Below are 12052 nucleotides of genomic sequence, written 5' to 3'. Positions count from 1 at the left end.
AAAATGACCTAAATGATAATCCAATGACACAAAACACCTCTTAGTTGCACAAAATAGGTTAAAAACCCTAATCGTTCTAGAATAAGTCAAGGGAAGACTTTATTGACCTATGGTAATTGGATTTTCTGAGTTTAAGAACAAGGCTTAATAACAAGTGCAGTAAGTAAATGAACACGATAAGATTTATCCTGGTTCCCCTTATAACCAAGGGTACGTCCAGTCCTCTTGCACACCACAAGAGATTAATCAACTACTTGTCAGAAAATGTACAATTCCCACCCTGGGATTCTTGCTACAAAACTTCTAACAATTCTTTCTAAGATAGCACACCACTATCTTACTTGTACAAATGATACAATAAGGTTTGAATAAATCTAAGATGTGGTATATTGATAAACAACTCAATAGTAATTCAAGTACTTGAGAACTTTTTAGAATGATATGAAAATCTAATGCAAGTACTTAGAAAAATCAGAATTTTGTTCAAAGTTGTTCAAATGAATTAATTCAAGGATGGTTTATTTTTGATCTGAAGTTATGGGGTATTTATACTCCATAAAACATCCTTTCAGATTCGTGGCCATTGATCCAAGAGGTTTGATGAAAAATTACAATGTTCTAGAGGCATTCCAGATCTGAAAAATTGTAATGTTTCCAGGTGTATTCGAATACAGTATATGTGTATTCGAATACACGTCTTTGTAACGTTCAAAAAATTCAAATTTTACATCTTGTATTCGAATACACATCAGTGTAGTCGAATACAGATCAATGTATTTTAGCCTCTGACTTAACTTGTATTTGACTACATATGAGTGTAGTCGAATACATTTGGCTACTGACTTAGCATGTAGTCGACTACAGATGGGTGTAGTCGAATACACTTGGCCACTGACTTAGCTTGTAGTCGACTACAGATGCGTGTAGTCGAATACACCTTTTAAAGTTTTGCTTCTGACTTAAGTTGTATTCGAATACAACATGGTGTATTCGAATACACTTATGCAAATTGTCAAAAATATGATTTTAAATGATTTGTTAATGTTGTTTTTGATTTTTGAAAACATGTTAAATCATATTTGGATTTGTTATTATTTGGATTTGGAAGCTCATTCAAGATGGTTTGATCTTCTTTTTGATCTTGCTGCATTGTCCATAGTTGGTGGTCTTGTCGTCATCAAAAACATGTAGTTTACAAATATGATAAAATCAATGCTATGAAAAAGTCAATGCTTAATGAAGACAAAACAACTTCACATCCTCTGGCAAACATTATGAATCTACTATGTGCTTGAAAGTCTTTAATGTTTTGCTTGATCAAAATATCCTCTGATTCCTTGTCCTCAATTCCAATATACGCGGAGTCATTCATAGAAATAAATATGGATACTCATTAAAGACTAGTTTGCCATGAATAGTGTTTGAAGATATTCAATTGTAACATTTTAACAGACATTTCTTCTCCGTATTTAAGAAGAACCCAATTAGTCCTTTACGAAGAGCAAAAGAGAGCGAACAAGAAAGAGAGAAAATAAAAAAGGTTATGTCCTAAAAGAAGAAAATTAAAAAAAATCCAAAATCACATCAAACCAAAAGAATGAGTGAGTTATCCTCTCATAGAGAGTTATTAGAGTTGATGTAAATCAATCAAAGTCTTTTCAAACACTTGCTCTAATATAGTATTTAATATGTAACATAATCATCATGAGAGTTAGAATCATAACAACAAACTTTGTGTAAATTTAGACATAAACTAGAATCAATGTAATATCATCTTTATGATATTTTCATTCTTTATTTGATGAATTTGATATTGTTAGAGATAAAAATACGAGTTTATTTGAATATTTGAGTTATAAATTTGATGAAATTTGCATTATATTGAAGATGATTATTAATTTTATGGATTTTGTTTGAAAATTTTGATGAATTTTTGTAAAAAAAAAGGATAACATTGTTGACATTTCAAAACAAAAAGATCAAATTGTCATTTAAAATTAAAATAAAGGATCAAATCTAAAAGAAAAAAATATATGAGGACTAAAACATTAACTGAAATTAAGTTAAGGGATCGCAGATGCTATTAGTATTTTTTTTATCTTTGTAAAATGATTAACTCATTGTCTAACAAAAAGAGTAATATATTTTTGTAGAGAAAAAGAAAAGACATAATTTGTTTTTATTGATATAGAACAGATATATCACACAATACTATTTGCTATAAATATAATAAAAACTAAGTATGACTCATTAACTATAATTAATTAAATAGTTCAAACAATTGACTCTCATATTTACATCACGAGTATTTTCTTACGAATATGATATTTTAAAATAAAATTTCAATCCTTTTTCATTTAATCTGTTTTAAAATAAAATTTCAATCCTTATTTTTTTAATTTATTAAGTACATCTTTTAGTTTTGTTAAATAAATTAGATAATTGCAATTGATATTTATTATTTAATAGGAACTAAGTATTTTAGTGTTAGAAGATAGTTTGGATAATATGATTTCAAGTTAAAGTTAGTCTTAGCTAACATCACGTCTTTAATCAAATAATTACATGAGTTCAACTTAAACGTGTCCTATCGTTGAATTATCATTAAATTAAAGGGTTTAATTTACTTTCAATTACCACAAGAATATATATTAACATTAATTACATGAGTTCAACTTTAATCAAATAATAGTCAATTTGAATCATAAAATATCATTGTGATGAACCCCAATCCTAAAAGCTTTCTCATATTATAACAACCTAATTTTTCTTGCAATTTTAACCAATCTATTCGCAACTTGATTTGTTATTGTTTATTGGTCACAACCCTTATTTGAATTATTAATTTGGTATATTTAATTTAATTGATTTATAATTAATTGGTACAGTTCATATAGATTCAATATTTTCACTACTTATCAAAACTAATTTCCCAATTAAGAGAGCTTGAATATTTGCATGTAACATTTACCTGCTGACAAAGATTTGGACCCGGACGAAATCCACAAACTATCAAAAAATCACTTATCCAAAAGAAAAAATAATAATAAAAAAATCATTAATTCAAAACTGACAAGTCAAAGAATCATTAATATCTCAATAAAAAATAATAAATCTAATAAGTAAAGATTATGACAAATTTGCCAAATATTAATCATTTATTATAGATACAAATATATTAAATAATACAATTTACGATATTCACTAATATTTTTTATAATACTAAATAAATATTATTTTGTTCTTGAATTCTAATATTACATTTACAATAATTAAATACTTTCAAAAAATATTACTCCGCATTACTATTGCGGATGCAAATTTTTTTACTAATAAACGTGAGATGAATAAAAAACCAATGTAAAAATCAGACAAGAAAAAAAAGTTTCTTCTCAATTAAAAAAAAAGGTTAACCCAATGAGAAAGCGCCACGTACACAATTTCCATCACCGACTAAACCCAAAAGTCACAGACACGACACGTGCCCTAATCACAACCGGTCATAGCCAGTAATACAAGGTCATACTACCGGTAAAATACAGTCAGACCCATTTAGCTTCATTTATCACTTTAGCTGCAACTATATATATAAAATCTCTCTCTGTATAATCACTTCTCTCTCTATCTCTCTCTCTCTCTCTCTCTCTCAAACACTGTTTCTTTTTATTTTTAATTATTTTTATTTTTTTTCGATTTTTCTTAAATTACGAGTTTCCAGAAGTGACGTTTGGTTTTTCTCAGCTCGCGGTTTCGATGTGAGTAGCTCCCAAAACGATTCGTTTTGATTTTTTTTGTTTCGGTTTCAATTTTTACGCCATTCATCTCTTTTGATCATTGTAAACAATTTTTTTTTTTGTTTTTAAATTAGTTAAAAATTAAAATTGAAAAGTTTTGTTTGTTTTGGTTTGAAGAATTTAAAGTTTTTGTTTTTAGTTGTTTAGGGATTCAAATTTGTTCTTTTTTGTTGTTAGATTTTAGGATTGTGAGTTTTTGTGAGGTTTGGGAATGGGAATTGGGGTTTTGGATTTTGTTCTTTAAAGTTTTGTAATTTAGTTTGGGTTTTAGGGTTTTTGAATGTGTGAATGGAGAGTGTTTGATTTGTGGTATTATTGTTTTCTTTTAGTGGATATTGCTGTGTTTATGTTAGTATTAAGAATAAGAATTAGGGTTTTGTGAATGGAATTGTTTGATTATGAATTTCTTTTTTTTGAAGAGTGGTTTTTATTGTTAAATTAAAAAATGTAGATGGGGTTCTTTATTTGGTTTGTTTTTTTAATTTTATTTGGGCGAATTAGTTTTAGCTCAACTTTCTTTGGTGTTAACGAATGAACAAAGTTACAATTTTGTGTCTTTGGTTGCACAGGTGTATGTAGGATTGTCAGGAAGATCAGTGAAGTTTGGAAATATTTGTGAAAGGAGAGATATAATTAATCCTCCTGTTACATTGAACTTATATATAATTTGAGGATATTTTAAATACCCCATAAGCCTGGATCTGGAGGGCTACCTAGATTCCAGTCACCAAGGGGGCATACCTCCTATGGCACCTTCTCGGGTGGCAGGAGGTTTAGCCCAATCATCATCAAGTTCAGGAATTTTCTTTCAAGGAGAGGGACAGTCACATAATTTAGTTAACTCTCACTTGACCTCGTCTTTAGTTAATTCATCAAACACTGTTCCTGGGACCGGTCATTCGAACCTTGGTCCAGTTTCTGGGGATATGAATAATGCAGTTTTGAACAGCGTGGCAAACTCAGCACCAAGTGTTGGAGCTAGTTCTTTAGTCACAGATGCAAATTCTGCACTCTCCGGTGAACGCCATATGCAAAGAAGTGCAAGCATTAACGGAGATTCGTATTTAAGATTACCTGCCTCACCCTTGTCATTTACATCAAATAATATTAGTATTTCTGGATCACCTGCAATGGATGGCTACTCTGTAGTACAGCAGAATTCTCATCAAGATCAGAATGCTCAACAATTGCAGCAGAATCAACAACAGCTGCAGGGTGCTGCAAGTTCAATGCCTCTGCCTGCTTCTCAAACTGCATCTCCGCACCAAACGGGTGCACAAGTAACTGGATCTTTCATGCAAGATCCAAATAATATATCCCACCTGCTAAAAAAACCTAGGTTGGATATCAAACAAGAAGATATAATGCAACAACAGGTAATACAACAGCTTCTTCAGAGACAAGACCCCACACAATTCCAAAGTCGTAATCCACAGTTACAGGCTATGTTTCAGCAACAGCATAGGCTGAAGCAACAACAAATCTTTCAGTCATTGCCCCAGGCCCAGCGAGTGCAATTGCTGCAGCAGCAGCAGCAACAACAACAACAGCAACAAATGCAGAGGCAGCAAATACAACAACAAATGATTCAGCCCTCAGCTAGTGTAAAGCGTCCATATGATGGTGGTGTTGGTGGTGTATGTGCCCGTCGATTGATGCAGTACCTCTATCATCAAAGGCAGCGACCAAATGTGAGTTTTGTTTATTTCCTTCATGTGAAGCCCTGTCTATATGATTCCTTTAGTCTATGGACCAGCAATGCTTTATGATTTGTGGATGCTTAAATCTATTTTAAATGCAGTATATCATCTGTCTATTTTTGTTTTTGTTTCAAGCATTGGCCTTTTTGTTGAAGGCATTTAGATGGATTTGAATTAATTAGTGTATATTATCTAAACACATATTTGTAATGGTTTAAGAACTTCTGAACATCTTCATTGGATACAGCACAACTAATATTCAATTGATCTGTTTTCTCAGGATAATAGTATTGCATATTGGAGAAAATTTGTAGCTGAATATTACTCTCCTCGTGCAAAGCAACGATGGTGCTTGGCATTATATAGCAATGTTGGGCACCATTCACTTGGTCTTTTACCCCAAGCAACTACGGTCAGTCTTTGCACTTCTCATTTATTCCTTATATCTTGTTTCATAAATAGGATGATGCTGTAATATTTGCTAATGACTATTGATAGTTTTAATAGATTGGATTAGGTTATCATGCAATTGTAGGCAACTTCTAAGATTACCTCATGATAAGAGTTATGCCAAAAATTATTTTATAAAAAACGAGTTTTGCCAAAAATTATGGCATTTGCTTAGCCAGTATTTGTGCTTTCCTTTTTGCCCTTTAATGTGTTGGTATTTACATGTCCGTGATGAGTTGGTGATCCGACATTGATATTTCTTTCTTCAGCATGCTTGGCAGTGTGACATTTGTGGAACTAAATCTGGAAGAAGGGGATTTGGTAAGGAACTGAAAACATTATGTTATTTTATCATACTTTGAATATGGATATTATTTTGTTCATTGTAGACAACATGAGACACGAAAACTGACGGACTAAAATGTGATGATAGTAAGCAAATATAACATATATAAGAACTGTGTGATTGTAAGCAGGCATTGGTGGAAGTTACATGATTATCACTTTGAAATTTGGATGTACCTGTAACTTGATTGTTAGCGTATTCCCTTATTTCTCACATTGCTTGTCAGTCTAATAATTTCTGCATTCTGGATTTGTTTAACAGAGGCAACTTTTGATATACTACCCAGACTCAACGTAGTCAAATTTGGCAGTGGAGTAATTGACGAACTGTTGTTTTTGGACCTGCCACATGAAACAAGATTTCCTTCTGGTTTGATGATGTTAGAATATACAAAAGCAGTTCAAGAGTGTGTGTACGAGCAGCTTCGAGTTGTTCGTGAGGGTCAACTTCGTATCGTATTTACTCAAGACCTGAAGGTTATAAATTTTTGCTGTATATAATTATATTTACTTTTTGAATCTTTTGACCGCATTGGGATTTATGAAGTTCTTTATATTTTATAGATATTTTCTTGGGATTTCTGTGTAAGGCGCCATGAAGAACTTCTTCCCCGAAAGTTAGTTGCACCACAGGTATGATTCTGCACGGTTTTATGGATGTATAATGGTGCAAGTTAACAGTATTTATTTAAAGTAACTCTATATATCAGCACTTTCTTCATGACTAGCAAGGTAGTCAGAATCGAGATCCTATGTAGAAATGGGGAAGGTTCACAAGATCGTGAATTGTGAGATCGTAAAACGGATCCTAAGATCCCACCAAATTAAGAACTTCATATATATTGCATGTAAAACAACATAATTTAGTAAAAACAACTTCAAATCACACCCAAAATACTTAAATTTGGGATCATTAGATTCATGAAACAACTAAAACACTCAGAACATGAGCAAATCAAACCTAAAAACAACTAAAAACCTCAAGAACAGTCACCACAACAGTAAAAAACAACTAAAACTTCCAAACAGTAGCAAATACTGAAACACAGAATTGTGCAAGATCTCTGATTCCACGACTGATTCCACCTTCTCCCGTGTTGGGTTTCTGCATGTCAACGAACACAAGGAAGGGGTGCGAGATCGTAAAATTGTGGGATCCTAGGTGCTGGATCGAGATTTTGACAACCATGGTGACTAGAGCTTTTAGATTTAAGTTATTAATGAAACCTTGAGCTACGCGATTCAAAATGAACAATAACCATTCTTGAACTAACGTTACCGTTTGACCATTACCATCATAGTCAACAAAGTATACTGGTAGAGTTTTGGGATTGTTACAATTGGCAGGAATCTATAACAATTTTGGAAATTTCCCCGAGGCTTGAAAGTGCTACCCACCTTAACAAGGAAGAGATATAAGGCACTGAGAAATCATTTGTCTTTGTTTGTCGCGTATACCTTTATGGATATAGTCTAATTCCGACTCCATAATTATGTCTATTTAATTTGAATCATAGTATAGTGATACTATTTTAGAATGTAGTTCTTATAAATTTTTAACTTTTACAGGTCAACCAATTAGTTCAAGTAGCTCAAAAGTGTCAGAGTACAATTTCTGAAAGTGGGTCAGATGGGGTTTCTCAGCATGATTTGCAAACAAACAGCAACATGTAAGTATTACATGTTATTGTAAGTTAATACATGGTTGTTTCCCACTGATTAACTTATTTAGCATATCTTTTTTGTCAGATTTACCTTTCTCTTGGTTGCATGCTTTACGTGAAGATGTTGTGATCTATGTATACTGCATTCCGGTTTTTTGGCTAGAGTAATAACCACAGAAAAGTTATAAAAACTATTGTTATTTCTATTTTGATTGGACACAATTTTTTGTTTGTTTGGGGGGAGGTGTTGTGTGGGAACCTCTGTCTTAGAAGGTTGTACAACAGCACAAGTATTGATGCATCCTCTTAACTTGGCCAGTATGTGGTTTTGCTTACTTTTCGCACAAGATTGCTGCAGTCAATTGTTCTTAAGAGAAGGAACTACGGAAAAAAAAAAAAAAGAAAATCTGAGTGGTGCTAATATTTTACCTTACTGATATCTTTGTGCTTTTTACTCTGGTCCGTTACAGAACTAACCTGTTTATTATAACATATATGCAGATGTCTTCAAAGTCATTAGGGCAAACTGTTAAGAATAGTGGATTTATTTACATATATTTAATTTATAATGGTTTTTTTAAGCAATGATTGTAGAGGTTAACAAGTAAAATGTTACTGAACTAAAGTTTGTGATAATGTTTGTTTTACATCAGGGTCCTCACAGCTGGGCGTCAGCTTGCAAAGAGTTTGGAGCTACAATCACTAAATGACTTAGGCTTTTCAAAAAGATTTGTGAGAACTTTGCAGGTAAACTGTTAAATTCTATTGCATTGGTTCTGTTGAGTGTCAAAACACAGAAAAGCCTTGTTTCTTTTTCTATGTTTAATCAAGTCTTCTGTCATGCTTTAACAGATTTCTGAGGTTTGCAATAGCATGAAAGATCTAATCGATATCTGTTACGATCACAAAGTTGGACCAACTGGTAATTCTTGTGGATTTTATTATTATTGTCTACAATATTGGGTTGAATTCATGTAATCTTTATCAAATATATTGGTGCAGCTGTTTTAATTTTAGGTGTTTTGATTTTTTTCTTTCAATTTTGCGATAGCTTTTGTTGTTTCCATGTTTATTAACTTAAATTTGCCTGCAGAGAGTTTGAAAAATTATTCTCGATATTCAACTGCGTCAAAGCTCCAAATGCAAAAGATGCAAGAGATGGAACAGCTAGCAAATGCTCAAGGTCTACCACATGATAGAAACACACTTAATAAGTTATTGGCAATGAATCCCGGATCGAATAATATAAACAGTAATCACAATATGGGCAATCGTGGTGCTCTGACTGGGTCAGCACAAGCTGCTTTGGCAATGGCCAATTACCAGAATCTTCTCATGAGGCAAAACTCCATGAATTCAAGCCCTAGCTGCTCACTTCAGCGAGAAGGATCCCCTTTCAATAACTCGAACCAGAGTCCCTCATCAGCTTCTTTGCAAGGTACTGGCGCCGCATCAATGCCGGGCTCTATGCAGAATTCGCCTCGTAGTGGTGGTTTCTCAAATGCTCATCTTCCCTCACAACAACAGCGGCAGCAGCAACATCTTCAACAACGCTCATTAAGTGCGAATAGTTTACCTCAACAAAATCACTCACAGGGACCTCAAGGAAATCAATCACTGCAACAGCAGATGATCCAGCAACTACTGCAAGATATGTCGAATAACAACGGGGGAGGGCAACAACAGTCTCATAGTGGACCCAATGTAAGTGGAAATATGTCAAAGAACGGGCTGGGTTTTGCTGGTCAAACTCCACCCTCAACTGGAGGTGGCTCTGCCAATGGTCCTGGAAATAATGGACCTGTTTCAAGGAGTAATAGCTTCAAAGCAGCTTCAAACAGTGATTCTTCTGCAGCAGCAGTTGGAGGCAACAGTGGATTCAACCAGAGAACATCTGATATGTCACAAAGTCTCCCTTTGCAAGATGTGGCTCAGGAATTTGGCCATGATTTTGCTGATAACCCCTTCTTTAACAGTGATCTAGATGATAACATGGGATTTAACTGGAAGACATGACTGACTCAACTTGTCACTGTAATTGGAATTTCTTGTTATATTGTTTTATCTTATTATTATCTTTGTACAGAGGATACTTTAAAATAGTTTCTGCCTTATTTTTTTCTTTGTTTTTTTGTGCTCATTTTCTTGATGGACTTTGTCATGACTCTTCTTACTCAAGTAGGTGTTTGAGATTTTATTTGAGGGTGTGTTTTTACCTGGCCTGCAAGTGTAATCTATTTGATAATCTAAAGAACAGTTATACGGCATATTCATCACTCTATTACCTTATTTTCTTCCTCTCTCAAATTAAACTTTTGTGTAATCAAATATTTATTGCTTACAAATTTTTTGAATATCTAGAATTTTTTTTATAGATAATCGATTAAATATGAATTTTTAAATTTCGCATTAAAAATTTAATTCATGTATTTTTAAAAAGTTTTAAAATTTTGTGAGAAATATTCTTATATTGTTTTAAACATACATAAAAAAAGATTCAAAAATTTAAGTAAAACTTTTTTTAGATGTTAAAGATGATTTCTTTTATAGTCTATAAAAGCAAAACATTAAAATTTTATAACTAAAAATTTTTAGAATTAGAACGCACAATTGAGAAGTAAAATCCAAAACTTGCTAAACACCCGTACTAAGAGAAATTCAAAGATAGCACATAAAATGAAAAAAGAAAGTTAAAAGATGTTTGAAACTTGTAAAGTATCATTGATCTGATTAAAACTCCACTGTTTATTTTGTTTTCTAAATCTTGTGTACATTATGGAAAACCGATAGATATTTAGTAATTGGGGGTGTGCAAGTCAAAATTGATCCAAATCAAATATTGTAAATTGAACCAAAAAAATTAAAATTTGCACAAAATTGAATATTGTTGCATGACTTTAAATCTCTTTTTGTAAAAATCGATCAAAATCAAATTGAATTTCAAATTCTTTTCGTACAGCTGAATCAAATTGAACCAACTGCATATATATAAATTTTGATACTTGTTTCTTTTTTATTAATATTAGATTGTTGCATTTGTATATTATTTGTTGGTTTATAACTTTTTTAATAATACTTAATGGGTTTAATTAATCTATATTTATTTTACTTTTTTTTATATGTTTTGTTATTCAGTGATGTCAAAATGTCGTACCTCACTATTTTTTTTAAACCTGCTCTTACTAAGGGGGAGTTTTGCTATTTTACTATTTCATCACTTTATTATAAAGAAAAATTGTTCACAAAAATAGATATTGTCGTCATAAAAAAATGGGGAGATTGGTAGAATCAAGTTGGTTTGAAGAACAACGATCCTTAATTGTTTTGATGATATCATAAATTATATTGTGGGAACAATTAATTGTGCTAATAATTTACTTAAGTGTGCAGATTCTTTTCACGAGATTTAAACGTATTTACACTGCATCATCAAATGAATAGACCAACTAAAACAAAGAAGTTACGACAATACTCTCTTACATGTGTTGAAGTATAACTGATTCTGAAAAACTCGCTCTCAACACACCTCTGTTGAATCTAAACAAGTTCACTCTGTGATTCTGCGTCTGATAATCTGGGCATCTAATTAGACCTATGATAAAGTAACCACTCTTGTAAAGTCAAGTCTGATAAAGTCAAAACTGACAAAGTCAACACTCTGGTAGAGTCAACAATCTAATAAGTCAACACTCTTGTAAAGCCTATTATGATAACATTGACACTGTGAAAGTCAACACTCTGATAAAGTCAACCTATGGTAAGAAGTCTATGCTCCAAGATCCTTTGCCCATCATATTAGACTTATCCTCTAACTGAAGAAATATGTAACATCCTTTAATAGTGTCATCCTCTAGTAATCCTCCATTTTCTATCAAGATATGTTGAATCAATCATGAATATAGATTTGGACAACCATTTAATGTTGATTCAAAATCTCTGAATATTTGATACAAGTTACTAATTCACATGTTGATTTCATGCAATCACAACAACAATCAAAAACCCTATTGGACTAAATAGCTCTCCATAAAAGGATTTTTGATCGTCACAAAGAAATATCAACAACGAAAAACAAGAGAAGAATTTATGTCATTACAAA

The 12052-nt window shown here is 32.2% G+C and overlaps 1 protein-coding gene across 1 annotated transcript; it reads left to right on the top strand.

The window, feature by feature from the left end:
* Positions 1–3598: 3598 nt before the first annotated feature.
* Positions 3599–10220, top strand: LOC101502125 (probable transcriptional regulator SLK2). The gene is made up of 10 exons (XM_004516113.4): positions 3599–3755; positions 4364–5485; positions 5775–5906; positions 6214–6265; positions 6552–6766; positions 6854–6922; positions 7859–7959; positions 8607–8700; positions 8806–8875; positions 9047–10220. The coding sequence occupies exons 2-10, from the start codon at positions 4541–4543 to the stop codon at positions 9967–9969; spliced, it is 2601 nt and encodes an 866-aa protein (XP_004516170.1). The 5' UTR covers positions 3599–3755; positions 4364–4540; the 3' UTR covers positions 9970–10220.
* Positions 10221–12052: the final 1832 nt, after the last annotated feature.

Source organism: Cicer arietinum, chromosome 8 (genome assembly GCF_000331145.2).
Source record: "Cicer arietinum cultivar CDC Frontier isolate Library 1 chromosome 8, Cicar.CDCFrontier_v2.0, whole genome shotgun sequence".
NCBI lineage: Eukaryota > Viridiplantae > Streptophyta > Magnoliopsida > Fabales > Fabaceae > Cicer > Cicer arietinum.
The sequence above is the reverse complement of the archived record's forward strand: the minus strand, read 5'-3'. Positions and strand labels throughout refer to the sequence as shown.

Excerpts from the sequence above, each read along its gene's own strand:
- LOC101502125 (XM_004516113.4), top strand. The coding sequence starts at position 4,541 with ATGGCACCTTCTCGGGTGGCAGGAGGTTTAGCCCAATCATCATCAAGT. Across the intron at positions 5,486-5,774 it reads ATCAAAGGCAGCGACCAAAT|GATAATAGTATTGCATATTG; the intron begins GTGAGTTTTGTT and ends CTGTTTTCTCAG. Across the intron at positions 5,907-6,213 it reads TTTTACCCCAAGCAACTACG|CATGCTTGGCAGTGTGACAT; the intron begins GTCAGTCTTTGC and ends TTCTTTCTTCAG.